Raw genomic sequence first — 23329 nt, 5'->3', positions numbered from 1 at the left:
TAGGTTAGCAACTGTGCAAAGATCTGCTTCACTTCTTATTACAGGAGCAGTGAGGAGCACCCCTCAGGCAGCACTGAATGCGGTACTGAACATCCAGCCCCTCGATCAAGCTTAGTACAAATTGCAGTGTTTTTTTAGTAGTATTTGCAGTATTGAAGGACCTAGAACTAGTGGTAGGAATGACGGACCACGCAGGCAGGATAGTCACAGTCTATGTAGATAGTCAGGCTGCCCTCAAGGCGCTAGGATCTTACACTTTTATCTGCTACTTCCTCGGCAAACTCTGGCAGTTCTATGCAGAGAAAACCGTAAGAATTTGGTAAGACGTACCTGATTGCAAGGTATCGAAGTCAATCTGGCCGGCAATCTCAGGGCGTAGAACTGCGTCCCTTCTTTCACATTGCTAGTCGGAGATCAGAATCGCTACAGGGGTCATAACTGGCCACTGTAGAATAAGGTCTATGACATGTAAGTGGGATGATAACAACATTGAGTACTGTAGGTTATGTGAGGATGAGGAGGAAACGGAGACAATCGAGCACCTTCTAGTAGATGTCCTAGACGGATGGTCAAAAGACATAGACTATTTGGTGTACATGTGATTGACTCTCTCTCTTACTTCTCCTCTATTGACCCTACTATCCTGATAGTTTACTGCAAGAGTCTAAAGTGGCTCTGGGGCGGGTCAGTATAGGCTTAGAACAGTCTAGAAAATATATCCTATTCTCTCTCTTCTTAAAACAATCCGTTATTCTCTTCTACAATAAGTCATTCTTCTTATTTTTCTCTCTTATCACTTCCACTTCCCTCCTTTCCACTTCCCTTATCACTTTCCACTTCCCCCCTTTCCCATCTTTCCAACTTAATCCACCATCTCCTCCCACATAGCACACTTTACCATCATCAACAGCCGTGTATCATCATCTGCAAGCACACAGCACCATTCAGAACATGCATCACAACTTATGTTTCATCCACAACATCATTACCCTATGCACAAATCATATACCCATCAGTCGCACATCATCATAATCTGCAGTCACGCAACATCATATAGCCTCACCCATAACAAACAACACATCGTATTTCTATTACACATCAACACCATTTGCATGCACACGTCACCATATAGCCGTATCTAAAATCACCTCATCCATAGTCGACATTGAATCTTACACCTTTTCAACACCATCATCAAATCCACAACCGGTACACCTCTTCAACAATATTCATAGCCACATTCTTCATCTACAAACAAATAACCCATCATACACCTCATCACATCACAGAAACATCATCATCTCTACAACACATACATTTCAATAGGCAGGATGATCACAATGGACCTCAAGGTCTCCGAGTGGAGTGGCTGCCAGCACGGCATAATTGCTGAAATTCTGGTCAGTATCGGCTAAGCTAACCAAGTAACCTTTTGTAAAAATTTTCCAAATAAAGTTCTCAACAATTCTTTAGAACATTCTGGAACTCTAAAATGCTTACTTCATGTTGTTTCAACGGTATTTTTCATCATATCTTTTACAAAACGTATTTCAAACACAGTTCACACCAACAGTTTATTCTCGTATTTCGAATTTCACTACATTATTGACATTTTTATTAAATCGTAGTTGAAAAATGTACTGAAAGCAACGCCATAGAGGCATTTGACAACAATGACATGTTCTGAAGAGTTGTGTATTACATTTCATTCAGAAAAAATTAACGGTTTTGGAGATACGGTGCGAAATGTATAAAAATTGTGAAATTTTTGCATATATTTTGAAATTCGAGGCAATAAGTGTAGTTTTTCGAGTTCATTATTTCTCAACAAAAATTTTATTCTTGTCCTTATCTACAAATTTGCTTCAGAGGTCAGAAGAAGATTCGCATTGGTTTCAGAGATATAGCCCCGAATTTCTTTAAAAACTCAATATTTAACCATGTTTAGATGGCCCGTAATATCCGAGCTGGATCTGACACAACAAAACCCAACTAGGGTTTCTTGTCGTTTGGGTCTGTATTTTCAAAAAATCCTCAGTTGGAATTGTTTGCACAAGATCACCTTAAAAATGTTGCACAGTGTTATACTAGTCTTTAACGGCATTGCCCTGATAGAGGTAAAAATCAGGGCATAGAACAAAATGTTTTGCATTTTTCTTTGAAAATAGTTTTCAGAAATCGCTACATAATAATATGTCAACACACTTTGATTCGTTCCAAAATTCTGTTTCACTTATTGACTATGCACTAGTTAGCTGTCCTACTTCAGTGTTGAGTAGTAGTCAATTTCACTTTCCAGCACTAAATTCCTCTCATGCTTTTGTTATTGCAATATAACCTGCCTATTCGTAACGAAATTCTTTGTAAAACTTTCCGTGATTATAATTCAATTGATTGTTATGCTCTTTTTAATGATATTTGTTTCGCTAATTTTGAGCAAATTTACTTAACCGTATCGTTGGTGCAACTTAATGTGTACAGCTCTCCGTTTTGAATAACATTTTGTCACGTTCCCTTTAGAAGTGTAATTATTAATCGCAATAGGCCTTGCTGGTAGAGGTAAGGCAAGCAATTATCAATAGAGATTTGGCTTATCGTGCTACTTTAGAAAACAACTGTGATAGAAATAAAGCTATTCATAGCCCGAAGAACTCTAAGACGTGTAAAACGGTCTTTTGGAACGCGAATGTTTGAGGGTGTTACTGACTCCAAGGAATTTTTGGTCCAGGGTTAGATCGACTGGTGGGCTAAATTCTTACAATGACTGTGATAGCAACTGTGATATTGATCCTGATTTACTAAATACTTATTATGCCTCTGTTTCATCCCTTCCGTAATTGATGTGAGTTCTGACTCTTTTTCTTATATAGGGTATATGAAAATATATATGTATATATATATAGATATGAATTTTTTTTTTTGGTTGGCAACCCTGTCGAGATGTGTCAATAAATTTTCTTGCTCCGGAAAAATGTATAAAATTTAATAAATAATTATTAAATGCAGTTTTAAACACTTTATTTGTTTATGTAAGATAAAGTTTATTTTGGAGTCGTCGATTGCTGTTGGAGGAGATCCTTAAAAGTCCGTATTTATTGAAGTACATAAAACTGCATCGTTTGCAGAGAGAAGAAGAAGAAAATAAATTAATTTGCCGCGCTGTAATGTTTGTACAATTGCTGTACGAATACTAATTGTTGCTGGGAAATTAATTGGTGGATCAGTTGCTTTCTGTGTTGGTGTGCATTTGTTTACAAACAGCTGGATTTTGTTTGGAGTGATTGGAGACCGTTGCTGGGATTCTCTTTAGCATTGCATTGTTGTTGTTGATAATATCTACTGCGTTAGTCATTGCCGACTGTTTGCGTATCTGGTATTAGTTATTTATCTTGTTCTATTAATCATGCCATCTGGAACAAGAGCAACAAAAACATATACATGTCCAACATGTAGCTGTACTGTCAAAAGTATATGTGGATTATATTTCAATATTAACTGTGTCAATGTGACAAAAGAACAGCACACTTTCCTATCCAAAAACAGAATGAATAAGATGTTTTTGTTTAAATGTCCAATTTGTATTAAAAATGTTTCTGATAGTAATGACAATAACAATGAGCCTCCTGATGCTATCAATGTGGATGATGAGAATATGAACTGTTTGGATGTTGGTACGCAGGCCATTGAGAAAATACAAGAAGAGTTTGAGACCTATAAAGTATGTCTAGAGAAACAATTTGAGAGTTTTATGGTCAGAATTAAAGATATTGTAAAAACCATACGTTCGGAGGTTAATGATCGGTTGCAACAAATGGAGGAGTCTGTGCAGCGTTGTCGTGCTGCTATTAAACTTATTGAGCAAGCAAAGCAATAGTCTGATGTTGATAGTGATGTTCTTACTAGGCGCCTTAATCGGACAAATATTATTGTCAGTGGTTTGCCTGATGGTATTAAAACATTACGAGACCCAATAATAAAAATTGCAGCGTTGTCAATCATTGCTGCTATTTTTCAAAGGTAAATCCGTGCTTGTTAAGTTTAATTCTGTTCTTCACAGAGACAATCTTATGGCAAAGTACCAAAAGCGTCGGAATTCATTTTTGCTTGGTGATATTACTGTTGCACCTGTGAGAAGTAGAGTATAACTGAATGACCATCATAATCGTGCAGCCTCTAAATTAATGTATCTATGTCGTAAGCTGTGGAGAAGTAATAAGATCCGAAAGTTTAAGCTGAGGAGTGAAGATAATCCTAAGGCGTTGGATTGGCTTCCTGATGGTCGGGAGGATGAATTTGACATAACTCGATGCGTTAATATTTTGTATTGTGAGAGAGATATTGTTGCTGCTGGTGTTGGTAATTTTTCTGATGGTGTGGATACTGATGCTTCTGTTTCCAATGGAAATTCCGGAAGTTTTGTTGGCCGGTCGTAAGCGGACTTATTTGAGTAGTGTAATTATTTATTATTGTTTTATTATTATTTTTTGGGAATTTGCATACATATATATTTTTTTCTCATTTTTACTATCTGCATCTCGATTCTGCCTTGCACTTAATTATGAATTTTTCAATACTGTCAGTGATAATACTTTCTTGTCGAATCAGCTATGTAATTTTATAATCTCAATGTGAAAAAAAAAACATTGTTCCACAACATCCCATACGGGACAAGGGAAACTTCTCTCATATCAATGAGTGCACCCCGATTCATATTTAGCTCAATGATATGGGACCTACTGTTTATCGCCGAGTCCGAACGGCGTGTCTTAAGACACCACTTGTGGAGAAGTTTTTCAAGGCTGAAATACTCAGGAAATGTCGCCAACATTACTGAGGGGTATTTTGCCACCGTTGAAAAATGTTTGATGTTGCCTGGCCGGGGAATCGAACCCCCGACCTTCTGCGTGCAAGGCGGGCGTGCATACCATTGCACCACGGTGGCACCCGTGGGTCATATGAATATTAGAAGCTTTAATTTAAGTAAGAATACTTTTAAAATTCATGAACTGAGGAATATTTTAGAGGGGAATAGTCTTGACATTTTTGGTGTGACAGAATCTTGGTTAAAACCTACAGTTTCCAATGAGGCCATACTTATACCCAACTATATTTGTTACAGGAGTGATCGTCCTGATTGTAGGGGAGGTGGTTTTGTTTTATATGTTGCACAGGATATGAAGCATAAACTTGTGTGTAGAGGGACGTCTTATGGCGTTGTTGAATATGTTTTTGGTGAAGTAATTGTGAACAATAATGTATTTATAATTGGTGTAGTTTATTTACCACATGGCGATGTTATGGCCATGGAGGAAAATATATCTGACTTTTTTCACCTGCCCCGGAGTTTATTTGTAGTCGATTGAATTTATCTGTTGTGCACAATTCAATGCCAACGCATGTTGATGTTGCGCACTCCTCTACTTCTTTGTTGGATTGTTTTCTTGTGTCATGTTTGGGTTTGTTATCGTGTTCGAACCAGTTTTCGTGTCCTGGTATTTCGGATCACTCGTTTATTTTTGTATCTGTTAATGTACCGAGTTGTCGTTCTCGGAAATTTTATGTCTTTGTTTCGTGCAACTTCGATGATGTGTATTCTCTGGCAGATGTTGATTCTCAGGTTAATGTTTTGAACTGTGGTCTTCAGTATCTGCATGGTGTTGTCCCTGTTAAAAGAAAGTATTGTAGAATTAATAACGAGGACTGGTTTAAATCTCCCAATATCCGATATCATCTTTCTCTTAGGGATGCTGCATATAGTGAATATCTTCGTGATAAGAATATAGATAATTGGAAAATCTTTTGTCGTTGTAGAAATCGTGCCAAGAAAGTGAAAAGGAGGTTGAAGGGGGTTGCACATAAGGAGATGTTTATGAATAAAACCACAAAAGAGATGTGGTCGATATTGAGTAAGAACGGTTTGCGTGATTCTGAGGGCGAAGTGAATGTGGATGTAGAGAGGTTGAATGCTGATTTTGTTTCCAATCAGACAGTGGACGCTTTTGATGTTTCTTGTGTTCCTGTTGGCGCTTATGATGGTTTTTCGTTTCGTTGCGTTGGCTATGATGAATTGGTAATTGCATTTAACAAAATAAAGTCTAAAGCAGTAGGTTCCGATGGTTTCCAGCTTAAGTTCCTTAAGCTTGTGTTTCCTCTTGTTGGTCAATTTCTGTAACATATTGTTAATACCATGTTAACAGCGTCTGTGTTTCCCGAGGTGTGGAAAATAGCCAAAATAGTTCCTATTCACAAAAGTGGTGACAATGGTGAATATAGGCCTATATCAATAATGCCGATCCTTTCAAAAATGGTCGAATATGTAATGAAGGATCAAATGCTTGGCTACATTAATGAACATGCGCTGTTGCATGAGAGTCAGTATGGATTCAGGAATAATCGCAGCACAACATCACTTCTTGTTGGGTTGACTGACAATATAAGGAATATTGTTAGTGCTGGTGGTTGTTGCGTATTGTAGTCACTGGATTTGGAAAAGGCCATTGACAAATTAAATCATGCCAATTTAGTTAGGAAGCTGCATCGTCTGTTTAATTTTTCATCCTCAGCCTGTAATTTAATTTATTCATATTTATTCAATAGACGACAGTATGTTTCTTGTAAGAATAGTGTTTCTGGTATGCTTCCCGTGAGTAGTGGTGTTCCTCAGGGGTCTGTTCTAGGACCTTTGTTATTTGTAATGTATGTTAATGATTTGTTGAGTTGTGTTAATAGTAGGAGTTGTATGTCATTTGCTTTTGCTGATGATGTCCAAATTTGGTTTAAAGGAGAATATATGTTTTTGGATGTTCTGCAGTCGTCAATTGATTTCAATACCAATCTGTTGGTTACTTGGTTGTCTTGTAACGGGCTCTCAGTGAATACTTGGAAGACTAAAGTGATGTTTTTCGGAAACTTGCAAGAGGATTCAATTAGTGTTTCCATCTATAGTACTACTATAAATGTTGTAAGCTCGATGAAATGTCTTGGTTTGTTTTTTGATAGTGGTTTAGTGTTTGATGTGCATGTGAATTCTGTGGTGTCCCAGGTAAACTTTGTTTTAAGAAAGTTGTACTGTTTGGACTTAGTTCTATCTAGAGACATTAGAATTCAATTGGTCCATGCGTTGATTATGCCTCACTTTTTGTATTGTGCTGAGATTTTCGGGGGTAGTTATGGTTATGTTTTACGTAAGTTGGAACTTTTGTTCCATGGTTTTATGATATATGTTTTCTGTGTTAAGCGTCGTGATCATATTTCTCCTTATGTGAAAGAGTTTCTTGGTTGCACGTTTAAAATTTTTTTTTTGAGTTTGCGGTCTATGTTGTTTTCTATAAGGTTTTTAAGTTGAAGACCCCTTTATGTGTGTTAAGTCTGTTCACGTTTTCTCGTTCTGAGAGGAACAAACAGATAATTGTTCCGCTGTTGACTCCTTTTTTGGAAAAATCGTTTTATGTTAGAATTTCAACAAGAATAAATTATGTGCTCATTTTAATCGTAATGAAATACAGCGTTCATAAATTTTGTCTTAGTTTGTAATGATATATTGTTACATGACTGATTCTATTAATGTTTATTGTATTATATATTTTCGTTTCTTAATTTATAAGCCTTTGCTTTTATTTATGAATAATTCTATTTATGATAAGCTAAGCAATATTGTTAGATATAAGTAACTGAGAGTAGTTATTGTATAGCTGTTTTTGGAACCGCACATGGCCCTAGGGGCTAGGTTACTGTGTTTGTCAAATAAATTAAATTTAATAAAAAAAGATATAATAGCTTTTCCTTTAGAAACGTCGATCTTTTTGACCTGCACAGTGCAATATTTAGGATTAAGTCCAATACTGTAGGTAGTTATGGGATTCCTATGCAGTTCATTAAATTGATATTTCCCTACGTTTAGCAGCATATTCTTCACGTCTTCAATACTGTTTTAATGACCAATACCTTCCCTCGCTCTTAGAAGTTGGCTATGGTTACTCCCATTCGGAAAAAAGGTACTTGTGGACTTGATTGTTCTGATTTTCGTCCGATATCCATATTGCCAGCTCTATCGAAGCCTTCGAAATATTAGTCAATGATCAGCTAACTGAACATTTAAATAGGAATTCCCTTATTGCACCCTGTCAATCGGGCTTCAGAAGGTATCACAGCACAACGTCTCTTACGATTAAATTAAATGACGATATTAGGCGTGCTATTGATCGCAAGAATCCAGGTATACTCGCCTCGCTTGAACTCAGCAAAGCTTTCGATTCCATTGATCATGGTATTCTCAGTTCTAAACTTCACCACCAATTTAACATACATATCTAGGTCTGCTTGTAAACTCTTTACATAATTTTTGTCTGATCGCTCTCAATATGTACTATGTAATGGCCGCTGTTCTGCAATTCGTTCGATTCTGGCAGGCGTTCCTCAGGGTTCCATTTTGGGTCCAATACTATTTATGTTGTATGTAAATGATATTTGTCTGTCCGTTCAATATGCAGACTTGGCGATTTATGCTGATGATTTGCAGCTATTTAATACTTGCCTTACTAATATTGACGACTGTATCTCTGAACTGGATGATGATATTGGTCGCATAAGTGAATGGGCTCACTGTAATAGATTAATTTTAAATATTGCTAAAACCAAGTTTGTTGTTTTTAATGGTTCACATCGACATCGTGATGCCGTTCATAAAATAGTTTTTCAAGGTAGTGTCATTAATTCCAGTAAGCAAATTACATCCCTTGGATTCACGATTGATAATAGTCTCCAGTTCACTTCTCACATTGCTCATGTTTGCTCCAAGCTAAACCTGATCCTGAAAAAGATGTATTGCCTCAATGTAATTTTGCCAACTCAAGTAAAGTATATGTTGGCACAGTCCCTGCTAATGCCTCACTTGCTGTACGGGATAGAGGTGATTGCATATACTACCGGAAATAATATGCAGAAACTTACGTCCTGTTTTCATAAAATAATAAGGTTCGTCTACGGTAGGAATTGTCGAAGTAATTATTCGCGTTTTACTTTCCTATTTTTAGGTACTTCGTTTGAGAATTACCTTAGCATGAGGTGCCTTTGTTTTTTCTTCAGTTTGCTGAAACGTGGAGAACCCTCATATCTTCTCCCTTATTTCCAGTTTTTCTCCGCATCAAGGAATACTCAAATACGCATTGAGTCTTTTTGTCCAGTACTTTTAAGAATTCGTTCAAAATGCGAGTCGCAAGACTATAGAGCTCCTTACCCTCGAGTGTCAAATAATTCTCTGTCTCTACAGACTTTTAAAACCAATTTGATTAATTACTTCAACAGTCGCCGATATTATCTTGCCAATTTTTATAATCGACATTGACAATATTCACCTTTTCACTTTCTTTATTAATTGGAAGGAAAAAAACCTTAATGAGCCCTTCGCGTTTCTGATTCCTGGGATTGAAATGAGCAAAAAAGTCCTCTGGACCATATATCTACCGTGAAAATCGAGCCTCCCGATTTTAACTTTAAGTTTTTTATTGACGTTTTTTGGATATTTTGGCATATAACAGCCAAACCATTGAGATTTTCGATTCAACACAAAGACAAAAATTGTAGCCAAGACAGTAGTTGAAAACTCTCTAATACATCGCAAAAGCATTGGAACGCTCCTTCAGGCAGTTTTCCTTCTTCTCGATTTTCACGGTAGATATATGGTACAGAGGACTTTTTTGCTCAGTTCAATACCAGGAATCAGAAACGCGAAGGGCTCATTAAGGTTTTCAAATCGCCCCGGCCTAATATATATATGTGTTTTTTTATAATTTTATATTCCATTACTTTGTTATACATTATGTTAATATCATACTTGCAACATATGGTCCGTATGGGCTGGGTTGTTGAAATCAATAAATAAATGAAATGAAATAATATTTCTATTTATTATTGTCTTTTTAGGACGAATATTTCAATAAAAACTTGATTGAAATAATTTTAAACAAAGTAAAGTATAATTCTAACAATCTATCGCAGCTGAGGAGCGTCAACTGCCACGACAAAAACCAGAATTGTGTTGGCTCAACTACGCTCGGTATATTACTGTCGCCTAAATTCTTATTGGGCGGAAATCGATCGCGCCGTGCAAAACAGCCCAGTATGCGGCATGGGCCCGCACGATACACTGCACCTTTTCAACTGCCCTGCCAAACCTACTCATCTGGCTCCAGTGGACCTGTGGTTACATCCCATCTAAGCAGCCACTTTCCTGGAAGTGGAGGTAGATCTAGAGCGAGATTGAGGAGAAGAACGAACACACAAACACACAATAATCAACACTGTTACAACAACAACTAAATGATTGCAAAACCAAAATTATTACAAAATTTGAAGTGAAACAATAGTTGTGTCTTCTTACTTTCTCAGTAAGATTTACTCAGTAACTTGTTTTCAGAGAGTAAGAACAATTACATATACGGAAAAAGAGAGAAAAGTAAAAAGACAGCATTTAGTAAAATTTAGCAACATAACAGTCGATTACCAAAACAAAAACATTGGTGCCAATGTATGAAAGAAATGCTAATTCTAAATAAATAAGAAATAGTTAAAAGGTTAGTTAAGGTTTAGTTGTTATGCGTAACTTGTTATGGCCTATTGAAGCTTTAAAGCAATTGTTACTGTTTATTCGGCCCGAAGCGACCAAATGTTTAGTCCGCACTATAGGGACTTGGGGGAAACAAGTGTAGCAAGACTCCCCAATGGAGCCAGTACGACCAGTGCGTAGAAAATAACACACAATTGTTTTAGTAAAGGTTTGGCTCGATTGCCTTGTGTTTATTGATGGTAAATAATATTACCTTTTCGAATAATTACAACGATATGTAACAAGCTTACGATAAAGCGCGGTTTTGTGCTTGCAATTCAAGTGTTCGATCGATATTTTGTTTATGTTTATGTTTTGTGTTGACATCTGCATGGATGCTTGAAGAGGGCGGTTGTCAAGTGAATATTCGTTGAAATCTCTCATACTATTACAGGGGTGTAATAAATGGGAATGAGGAGATTTCGACGAATATGTCTATGCAATTCATAGGACCAATATAATGAAATAATCAATTCTAACTTAAACATTTGCCGCCTCCCTTGAAACATCCAGATGTTTTAACAAATACAATGTTAATCTATGTAGAATCAATATAATTATTAATGACTAATATACGAAATAAAGCAATGGCATAGTGCAGGCGTGAGCAGTACCTTTTACATTTTCCTTTCAATTTTTGATTTTTTTTTTTTTTTTTTGTTTCTAGCATTTCATTTTTTCAAAAACATTCTTACATGCTAAACGATGGGCCATGAGGGACCACGGGCCATTAGGGACCCCGCGGTAAATATGGCCATTAGGGACCATGTGAAAGGCTTACAAACTAAACGATTGGGCCATTAGGGACCCCGGGCCATTAGGGACCCCGCGGTAAATATGGTCATAAGGGACCATTCAAGCGACTGGGCCATTAGGGACCCAGTAGTTGTGCAGATCACTATAGACCTGGCTAACGAAAGGGCCATTAGGGACCCTGCGAACGATAGTGCAACGTGAGCTAACGTTCGTTATGTTTGTTTGATTGGGCCGCTTTACAACGATTTTCCGTACCATTTACGAAAACGAGAATTTATGTGACAGGGCCAGTAATGATCCACCCAAACGATGTATTTTGAGCGAGCAGCGCACCAGTCGAAAGTCGAAGAGAATGATTTTTAATTATTTTCGGGTACAAGTCTGCTCCTATCAAAATATCTACGGGGCGCGATTCGCCGAATTGAGGATCTGCCAAAACTATATTTGACACATCCGACTTAAGGTCCAAAGTGACCGAAAAGGCTGGAAGAGTTCTCGATATGGAACCTACTACCAACGCCGAAGTCTCAAAAGTAGACGACCTGTCACTACGACTGCAAAGTTTCAATGAGCAGCTTTTACGACATGTAGCTGCGACAGTACTATTAACTCCAATGATTGTCGATTTCGTGGATTGAACCTGGAGTTTCAGATCCTTCTGAAGTCTTTCCGAAATGAGAGACGACTCAGAAGCGAGATCGATCAACGCCCTAGCAGGAAAAGAAGCACCCTGATGAACGATATTCATCAGTGCTGTTCCCAATAGAACTTTTCCTGACTGACTGACATGGAAGGTTTGTCGAACTAAATTATCGACCGATGTCGAAGGAACGCTAGTAGCTGAGGAAGAAGTACAACTACCATTTAGAGTTCTAGGCCGAAAAGTGGAGGCTGAATCAGACAACTTCGAACTTCTGGGAGTCACAATTTGACTCGGACTGCTCACCATAGAGCGATCTCTGTGCAACAGAGTGTGATGTCTCTGGTTGCACTTTCGACAACAACGACTAACACAATTTTTTACTTCGTGTCCCTTCCGAAGGCAATTCACACACAAACGATGCTTTTTGACCAATTTAAATCTTACCAACGGCGTACAATTTACGAACCGCTGGCAAACATTTAATTTGTGTTGTTGCTCTGTGCAAAGAACGCAACAAGTATTAGGAGACGAACGAAGAGGTGTCGAAAAGTGTTTGGGACTGGGAGAAGAGTGAGGAGAAGAAGTACAAGATTTAGGAGACACTTTACAAGTCGAATTATACAAAGTGCCAACACTTCTCATTTCATGCAAACTCAGAAGAGTTCGAATTCTCTCTGTCAAGAATGCATCTAGTTCTTTCCAAGTTGAAAGACGAGACTTATTTGTCACACTTTGCTCCCATAAAGCGTGTGTGATCTTAGGCAATTTTTGTAAACAAATGAAAACCACGATCGGATCCCAATTATTCGTAGGTATATCATAAATTGCCATTGCAGAAAGACAACTAGTGATCCCACGTTGTATTGACTTTAGTCCCGAACTAGTTTCCTAATCTAGTACAGGAAGCGAAAACAAGGATTTCAATTGACTGTGGACAAGCAAACGTGGATTATCGTATGTGTAGTTCAATTCATTCCACGCAAGGTTGAAACTCCGACGAGTCAACGGAAACTTCGAGACAATTTCTCGAGCCTCACCACTAGTTTTACTCACCAGATGACACAAACGCTCAATATCTGTCAACCGGAAGTTATCGCACTGAACAAATCTCTAAAAGTGGGCCAGTTTAAAATGTTTCCATCGAAAACCTCAATATCACATGGAGGTAACGCAAGATTGTGAATGCTATCAAATTCTGGGAGATCATCAACGAAGTTTGTGCCTATTCTAGGATTCCCAATACTCAATATTGAAGAGCTAGACGCCTATTTCTCAATTTCCTCGCAATAAACTTCGAGACCATAAAAGTCAAGTTCGTCTTCCTTCATAGCACCGAAATGTGCAGTGAATCTCACTATAGAGTTGGAAGCTCTGAGGATCTTTTCTTTAGGAGTGAAAGCCATATTAACGAAAAACAAAGAGAAATCAAACCAACAATATGGTAACCACAGGATAAAACAAAGCTAGCAAATTTGTAGCCACAAAGAATAATGCCAATAAATTAATTAACTTTCCACAAAAGGAAGAATAATCAACCTACAAATTGTAGCGTGCTGATTTAAAATCGGAATCCAAAATTGAAACAATATCCAAAATCTCAAAACTTAACCAAATTTGGCAAAAGAAAGCAATAAAAATCTAATTAACAACTATTTGCCTAAAAATGCAATAAGAAATTTAAGTCAATATTTAAATTCCAAAATCTATGTAAAATTTGTAAACTACCATATAATTTACAAAATTATTACCATTAGGCGATGTTAATTTGCAGTGAAAGCTAATAATAAATCGACCAAATTTACACGAACTAACTACCAATTGCAGTGTATTTGTGTGCAAAAATTTAACTGGAAATTCAAACAATATCAAAATTCCAAAAAAATATAAAATTCGCTAAAATATGTGTAAAAACCAACAAATAATATCGAACTTTCGACCAAAATTACCCGAAATAAATACCGACGGTAGTGTATATTTGTCCAAAAATGCAAGGGGAAATTCGAACGATATCAAAATTCCAGAAAAATAATTACAAAATTACCACAAATAATGGCTAAAATACACTCTACACAAGAAAAGTCCAATTGACCGGTTGTAGGGTGCATGCAATACTAAATTTATACAAATAACCACCGAATGTAGTGTATTTGTGTCCAATAATGCAACAAAAACTTCAAACTATATTGAAATTCCAAAAATATATAAATCGCAATAAATATGTTTAAATAACTCCCTACACAAGAAAAGGTCCAATCGACCGATTGTAGGGTTCACACAATTCCAAAATGTACAAAAATATTATTAAAAAGTTCCCTGACACCGATTTATTATATTTACTATAAAATATAATAATATGTGTCACAGTACTAAATTACTAACCGGGTGCTGTGTAATAATACACCGGCGGGAGACTGTGCAATAAAAACGGACACGACAGAAAGAGGAATTACCAAAATGCAATATTTATGCGTACAGGCGTGTGTGTATATATTTGCATGCAAGCCACTTACTGACCGACTAGACGGTACGACAAAGCGACGATGCTGGAGTATGTAGATATACGAACGTGTGTTTATCAAAGCAGAAGGGACCACGAATAGGCCGTGCAGTGTAAATATGTAATCGATGTATTGATGAATATACGTTTGTATATTTACACTGCTAATGCTAGCGAAAACAAAATCAATGCAAATTAGAAATATTTTAGGGAATATTTTCTACACTTTTTGCGACAAGAAAGGAAAAGTAAATGACAAGAACAAAAAACAATGCGAAATTTTTAAAACGAAAAATATAATTTTTTTTTGTTTCTTATTCCCGTATGTATGTATGTACGTCTGTCCACGATTTGGACTTTGACCGATTAACAAAAAAAGGGAATATGTGACGTTGCAAAACGAGATGGCCACAAACAAACGAATTTTTTTTTTATTTATTCACTTTGCACTATACGTACCAATAAAATAGTGAGATCCAAGGGGGAGTGGACTGTGTTTCAGTAGGATGATTGCTTCCAATTCCAATCTGGCTCGAATTGACCAAATGTTTATTCGGCTCGAAGCGACCAAATGTTTAGTCCGCACTATAGGGACTTGGGGGGAACAAGTGTTGCAAAGACTCCCCAATGGAGCCAGCACGCCCGATGCGTACGTTTGGCCGTCAGTATAAATGAAAAGAAAAAAGTAAATAAAACACGATAGTTTTAGTAAAGGTTTGGCTCGATTGCCTTGTGTTTATTGATGGTAAACAATATTACCTTTTCGAATAATTACAACGATATGTAACAAGCTTACGATAAAGCGCGGTTTTGTGCTTGCAATTCAAGCGTTCGATCGATATTTTGTTTATGTTTATGTTTTGTGTTGACATCTGCATGGATGCTTGAAGAGGGCGGTTGTCAAGTGAATATTCGTTGAAATCTCTCATACTATTACAGGGGTGTAATAAATGGGAATGAGGAGATTTCAACGAATATGTCTATGCAATTCATAGGACCAATATAATGAAATAATCAATTCTAACTTAAACAGTTACAATGAAATGTGGAAATAAAGCAATTGTTACAATGAAATGTGGAAATAAATAAAAAATAACCCCCAGTTTATGTATTTCGAAACGAAAATGTGTGCGCATGAAAGACACCCAAACTTTAGTTTTTGAAATATTATTTCATTTGCTTTTGCTTCAAAACAAAAAACAAATTTGAAATACACACTCAAATTTGGTAGTTTTTCTTCCGCATTCGTTTTCTTATCGACATACATAAACAGGCCCTAAAAGATTAATAAAATAATCAATAAATATAGCTGAATCGCATTATTTGCAGTATTTTCCGCAAATATCACATAAACATTGTACATCTGACCATTAACAGGTGATTGAAAATCAGCTGATCGACCTTGCTAAATGTTGATGGGAAAAATTCTTCTAGCAACCTTTGGCAAGTTCTCAGCAAACAACTGTCAAAATAGTTCTCTCATTTCGCTCCCCTTTACTGAACTTTTGTGTAAAAAGACAGCATTTAGTAACATTTCGTAATAATTATTACAAACTATCACGTAAAAAGACACACCTAATGTATTATTGGTATTAATAAACAACATTATTAATATATTTGTTGACAGTTTAATTCTTACACATGTTTGCTAATAAAATAATATAAAAAATTAGCCAAATCCCACTAAAAATGTACCTAAAATTAACAAAAATTAAAACAACTCTTTTTGGTACTCTCAACTAAATTTTTGCAAAATTCACAACTTTTTCAATCTTACACGGTATTTTTGGAAAAGTTGGTTCTAATATTTCGTATGCATTTTTCTACTCTTCTTTATTTATTAAGTCGGTCCTATTAGTGCGCGACCTTTTCCCGACATTTTTCTTCAGGTGGACCCATAAATTTTCGGCTGGGGTGTCGATAACTTTGGCGCAGTTGTATAACAACCAAGTCCTAAATAAGGAAGGTTTATGTATAGGGTCGTTGCCTTGGTAGTATTTATATTGCAATATATGTATTTGAATTTTCAGGGACAACCCCAAATTTCTTGACACTGTAGGTTAAATCATTTTTAAAAAAACATCCAAATCAACCTTTGTCATTGTTTCCTATAAAATCCGGATGTTACCAACGCCTCTGCTTAATATACAACACCATACCATAACTGACAGTTTTCCGAACTATACGGTATGTATAACATTTTTGTTTTCCAGGGTTTTTCGCAATACTTTTTGTGACCCATCGTGACAGTATAATATAATTTTCGTCTCATCAAAACATATCGCTCATTTACTCAAAGAGTGGCAAACTCAAAAAATGAGTTTTCTGAGTTAGCAACTTCTATTTCTTCTAAGACTTCTAAATTATCTTGTGTAAAATTTTCGTGATTATATCTCTAAAACTCAGTGAGTTACAGCTCATTTACTACGGGTTTGGCATAATTCAACAAAAAGTTATTTTGAGTTTATGAAGCACTAAAACACTTCAAATCCTACTTGATCTTCCACAGAAATTTAGAACTGATATCTAGCTAGCTGTTCGCAAAATATGGTTTAAGTAGTTATTTCATTTGTTGTGTAATTATCTCTCTAAGTTGGGAAGTCAAATTCCAATCGCCAACTTAAAGCGCGTTTTCCTCGAAACAGGATTTTTTTTTAGATGTGGCACTCTTTGAGTAAATGAGCGATATGACGTCATCTCAGTACTCCACAGAGGGTTGAAAATTTTCACATGTATACATAGGTTCGTCACTCTGACAACAAGTGTATTGCAAAGGCCAACATTGTAAACAATTTCATATTAATTGTTCGTTAATGGCAACAAATTTTGTAAAAACTATACGGTTTTTTGAGCAAATCTCTTGCTATTGGTCCCCAAAACAATATTCCGTCAAAATATGCAAAGTTTATTCGCGATTTATAAAAATACGGTCAAAAATAAGAATTAACTACCAGTTGGAGGTGACAATAAATGTATTGCACAAATGACCAAATCTACGGTTTTTTGGAGAATTGCCAAAGTTATGAGTTGTCTATCCACTTTGGACATTCATTGGAGCAGTAATGAGCTTATTATAATAGCAGAGTATATCCATTTAGTAAAAATAATATTGAGAGAGATAATATTGAGTGTCCAGAGGTATTTCGATGTTTTCAAAGACAAAATCGTAGTGTTTTGGATTGGTCCATTATCCGAAAATACATATTGAGTCAAATATTCATTTTTTGCATACTTGTCTGCGGCCGACTCATTTTTACCTGTCTGAAGACCCTCCACGACGGCTTTTATTATCACTGAACTTTGTCACATGCAATACTGTTAGTCCATTATTAGCCGCAAAAGTCATAAAAAATGCACAATGACTACAAAAATTTTCAAAAATAAATAGTTTTATAGTACTGTTTTTCCCTATGCAATACATTTATTGTCTCCTCAAAGTAGTTGGTAATTTTTATTTTAGTCCGTATTTGTTATATATTGCAAATAAACTTTGTATATTTCGACGGAATATTGTTTTGAGGACCAACAGCAAGAGTTGTGAACAAAAAACCGTATTTTACATAATTTGTTGCCATAAGCGAACAATTAATATGATTTTTTTTACAATTTTGGCCTTTGCAATACATTTGTTATCAAACTGTATGTATAACATTTATTGCGGAAGTCCATACTTCGCGAGAGATGGGCCTCTGTTCCAATTGTACATTTTAATGTCTAAGTTATTTACTGATTGATGAAGGCAATGCGGATGTTTAGAAAAGCTTATAAAGTTTACTCTATAGGCAGTGTTTTAATGCTGTTTGGAAAGGAAAATATGGATCCCGTAAGCTTCGGAATCAGGTCTTGAAAGCTTGGGAACCTAACATATGCAATATGAATATCATCTAATTAATTTAAACGGTGTGGAAAGTACTTTTATACTGTATGAAAAAAAAACAAAATTGTTCCTGTGGCCAAGATTTGCACTTGTAGTACTACACTATTTTGCAAGCTTTACATATCCATATTATCGTTACCCGCAATAATGGAGAGGTTATAAACAAGGGCACTTTCGGAAATTCAAATGCCTATGTCTCGGGAAATATTGACTTACTCCCCAAATGAACTTTATATTTTTGAAATCAAGATAAACAAAAAAGACATACATATGTATGTATGTACCTGTGGTAGAATTTTCTGATTTTTTTCCTCCAGTTGGGAGAGTATTCAATTTGTTCCCGTATCAAGTACTGCCGAATATATGAATTTTGACAACGAAATAATCGGGAATCAATGAGGTTTTATACCTGTCCACCATAGTCTAGGATGTCCACTTGGAATTTTACTGGCTTATGACTAATGTTCTGTACAGTCCACTTAAGAGTATAGGTGGTCTCAATTTGTACCGGCCGATTTAGCTGTTTTTAACTAATTAAAAATGTAATGTCAATAAGTACATTTTCTTAAAATACCTGAAATTCACATTCCAGCAACTCTGCGTCGTCCAACAATCTTACTGTACATTTGTACAGAACATTGTTTTCATTTTTACTTTTAAACATTCTACTAAGTTGTGTTGGCTTTTAATTAATGAATCTAGTAAAAATGCTAATAAAATTCTATGAAATAAAGTATTATTTTAGGCGTTTCACGAGTGTCGGATTATCACTAAAAAATGATAGCACGGACGTCGGCTAATCACTGAAAACGGTCGCAAGGGCTAATCACTGTAAAATTATAGCAAAGCTCATTATAGCAAAACTAACCCTGCGTTTACACATGACAGGACAGTTGACTTCATGTATTGATTGTCAAAATCCCAAAACTTGACTGTGTGACCATGGTATAATAATGTAGATAATTATACTAATGCTTGGTTTACATTCGTCGTCGTTTCGTGATTTCGAAGGCGTTTCGTGATTTCGCGCGGAATCAAGCAAAATTTATCATGATTTCGCATACAAAAATGAAATCATCTCATTTCGTGATTTCAGCGAAATCAACATCGAAATCACAGTACACATGATATACAACCCTGCTTTTGCCTCAAAAAGTACCAAAAGTTGCAACACTTTTCATGTATCACAATAAACAAGGTAGATGGTCGATTGCTGCCACAGAAAAATGTTAGAATCAAAATTTGTAAACAATGTGAAAAAATATTAAATTACGTTGTTACAATGCTATTTTTCATTGTTTTCCCGTACTTTTTAATGGTAATGTTAGAAAAAAGAGCAAATTGTCAAAAATTGCTTCCCCATACAAATTTATTTTTTAAGAAATAAAATGTAGGAAATTGCGAAAACCCCAGCATAAATGTCAAAATCAACGTATCAGCTATCATATTAGATGCCAATGAACATGCTTGCTGCTAGTTTCTACTAGGCCAAAATTGTATGGCAGAAAACAGGAGAAGGGGGTGTTATTCCGCGCTATTTTTATTTAAAGAGAAGTGCAAGTCTTGCTAGATTTCAAAGTACGGGAACGCATTTTTAGCACTAAACGGGAAAACTACTGCAAGTACTAATATTGTGCAGGTTCTGAGCACAACTTTTATCTATCAAAATTTATTATTATGATTGGTCTGTTCCAGTACTGCAAGAATCTACTCATTTTTACTATTTTTTTCGATAACATAAAGGAAAAAATGTTATCGTAGTAAAAAGTAGTAGCTTCTTGCAGGTTCTGGAACAGAGCTGATATCTTAACGATAAAATCATTTTTTTTATTTTTTTTATTTGTTAGTACTATACACAATTAATACTATGTATAGATAATTTTCCAAATAAAGTTGTAAAGTTCTATATTGTCGTATATTTTTGATGATTAATTCAATATACAACAACTTGTTTTGAAAATCTATGTTCGATCAGCTGCGCATATGCATCTACCTTGATCATTGTGATATGTTTGAAATCAACAAAAAATAAGTGTAAACTCCGGGGTGTATTTCAGGATTTCGTGAAATCCAGTGGATTTTGGAGCGCTAGTGTAAACTTGGCATAATAATGGTAATAATTATGTATATTTTGCTGCATTAACGAAAAATAAGGTCTAAAGCATTTTATTACGGATTATAGTAATACTTCGGCCCCTTATAGCTGGTTTACATTAACGAAATCCACTCGATTTTAACTGTCAATTTCAAATGAAATCCAATTGATTTCAGATGAGTTTTATTTGACGTATACGCAAAGGAATTGACAGTTGAAATCCATTCGATTTCGTAATGTAAACCAGCTATTAATTGACTTGCGGTGGGGGTAAAGCATGATAACAGTTGAATATACTATAAACTAACTAATGCGATCAATTCTTGTATAAAAATGTGCATAAATTATCCCTAAAGTTGATTTTACTTCGAATGTCCCTTATTAGCTGACCAGGCTAATATTGACCATTTTTAGAAAAGTGGGTTGTACTTCCCCCATATACGGGGAATATCAGTACGTTTTGACACAATTCAATAGTGGTTATACCGATACCGTATATGCAAAATTTATTTCATCAAAATATTCACATTTTAAACGAAATCGAGTAATCTCCCAGCAAAATTAAATGGAAGTGATTCCATGTGAAATCATGATTTCACTATTTCGTTCAATTGAAGTCGTGAAAGATCCGATCTTTTTCATCGAATTTTCATGAGTGAAATTGAAGTGGTGAAAGATCCGATCTTTGTCATAATATTGTCGTGAGTTTAAATAAATTGATAAGTACCCGCACAATAAATTATCAAATACTCACCCCAGCAAAAAATTTTGGAAGTTGTGCAATTGGAGTTATGATTTCACAACATCTTTCGATGTAGTCCAAAAGAGTTATGAAAAATGCACTCCGTTCGATACATTTTATAAGCAGTTGCTGTAGAGATCCCTAAAGAAAAAAACAGTTGGTTGATCCCTACACATTTCTTCAAAAGATAAACAAGAGTGTATGTATACATTTCGAAGAATTTTGTATAAAATAAAGAAATAACAACTTAAGTTGCGAAATTTTTTGCGGTAATTTACGAGACGGAAATTTTTAATGGAGTGGAGTTGCAGTCCATGTCAAAAGCTGATCTAGTGATGGAAAGGCAACATAAAAAAACTTTAGGATGATGAAAGAAAATCAGATGCAATTAGAGGAAGGAGGAAGTAAGCTCAAATGTGATTGAATTTAATGGAAACTTTTTTTTAATTTGTGTTTATATGTATAATAAAGTTCTTTGGGTTCTAGTTTTACACAAATAATAAATGCATTTTATTTATTTTGGTATATTTCGCAGTGGCTTGCATTATAATTGCATCTTTAGACTGATTAAAAATGCAATCCGAAGGATGCATATAAATTCAATCCAAAGCACTGCATCTTAAGTAGTGATTTGGATCGAAACTTTACGCTCTCTTGTAAAATTCATAAGTGAATTCATAGGAAAAGATGTACTCCAACGGCAAATGTACCCAGCAAAAAAGTTTGGAAGTAGTCCAATGCAGAGTTATGATTTCAATACATCTTTCGATGCAGTCCACACGGAGTTATGAAAATGCACTGCGCTCGATACATTTTGGAAGCACTCGCTTAGAGATCCCTATTCCCTGAACACAAGAAAGAGTGTTAAAAGTCTAAGAATTTGTTTTATAAAAAATAAAGAAATACAAACTAAAGTTATGAACATTGCTGTAATTCACGAGACGCAAATAATTGATAATAAGTTAGGAAAGGTCGTTTTTTTAGTAGTCTAAATCTGGTTACTTCTTGTTTTGTATTTGCTATTGTGTTGTTAATAACTAATTGGGATTTTATTATTTTATTTTTATTTCTTAATTTATAATTCAATTTTTTGCCATAAATTTATATTATTTTTAATTATATTTTTAGTTATATGTTTTCGTACGAATTAGATTATATTATGTTTGTATGTCTTTAAGAATTGCAGATTGCTTGTAACCTAAATAAATGGGCACATAAGCCTGGTAACAAGTTTTGAAAATAATAAATAAATAAATAAATTATTTTTGAAGTGGAGTTGGAGTTTTTAGGAAATCTGAACTGAAGTAGGAGGAAAAATGAAAAACCATTTGGATGATGAAGCATATCAATTTCGATGTCATGAAAAGCAGAGTAGTTACGATCAAATTTAATGGAGAGTTTTTATAATTTGTGTTAATGTAATAAAGTTAATATTCTTGTTTTACACGAACAAGCAATGTATTTTATTTATTTTGGGATATTTTCACTGCATCCGCGGATGCAAACTTTTTGCTGGGTACCGTACACTTGTAGTGATTCAACTGCATCCGCGGATGCAAACTTTTTGCTGGGATGTACCCGAATAATTGTATACTTGCAAATGTAATTGTTAAAATGAAAATAAAAGTCAGATGAAAGTAAACGATAGTGGCAAAATATATATACTTTAATTAAAAATACAATGTAAATTGATATAAAACAAAAGAAAAATATATTTTGTGTTTGGAAACCTCCCAGCAAAATGTTCAATGACAAATCATGAGTTGAATCATGGGTGCAAGTGACATGTCATAGGTGAAAATTTAGGTGAATCACCAATGACATTTACAAGGGAGTGACACACACTTTCACCAATTCATTGTCATAGCATTTTGCACCAGTTCATCATCATAGCATCTTGCACCAGTTCATCATCATAGCATCTTGCACCAGTTCATTGTCATGGCATTTTGCACCAGTTCATTGTCATAGCATCTTGCACCAGTTCATTGTCATGGCTTCTTGCATCAATGCTCTGGATACGGATTTTCGCCAATCAAAAATAAAATTTGCAATACAATTATGTAATTTGTTGAATTAATAAAAATACAATGCACAGATGATTTGTATCGCCAGA

At 35.3% G+C, this 23329-nt stretch overlaps 1 protein-coding gene and 1 long non-coding RNA gene across 5 annotated transcripts in view; both read right to left on the bottom strand.

The window, feature by feature from the left end:
• The window catches only part of Frmd5 (FERM domain containing), a 424373-nt gene extending 405182 nt beyond the window's left edge, over positions 1-19191 (bottom strand). For 2 of the 4 annotated variants that reach the window (XM_073968663.1, XM_073968664.1), the window contains exon 1: positions 18951-19191. In XM_073968663.1, coding sequence (XP_073824764.1) covers positions 18951-19040 — 90 coding nt within the window. In that variant the 5' untranslated portion in view covers positions 19041-19191. The remainder of the gene's footprint in view (positions 1-18950) is intronic. The other 2 variants (XM_073968665.1, XM_073968666.1) reach the window with 1 other exon arrangement.
• On the bottom strand, positions 781-15380 carry LOC141394398 (uncharacterized). The gene is made up of 3 exons (XR_012410398.1): positions 14959-15380; positions 8534-8809; positions 781-3410 (listed from the first exon to the last, which is right to left on the bottom strand). It is a non-coding gene; the product is annotated as an uncharacterized lncRNA (long non-coding RNA).
• Positions 19192-23329: the final 4138 nt, after the last annotated feature.

The sequence above is a fragment of the Musca autumnalis genome, unplaced genomic scaffold (assembly GCF_047663935.1).
Source record: "Musca autumnalis isolate F117 unplaced genomic scaffold, ASM4766393v1 scaffold_2, whole genome shotgun sequence".
Taxonomy (NCBI): domain Eukaryota; kingdom Metazoa; phylum Arthropoda; class Insecta; order Diptera; family Muscidae; genus Musca; species Musca autumnalis.
This window is presented reverse-complemented; position numbering and strand designations above follow the sequence as displayed.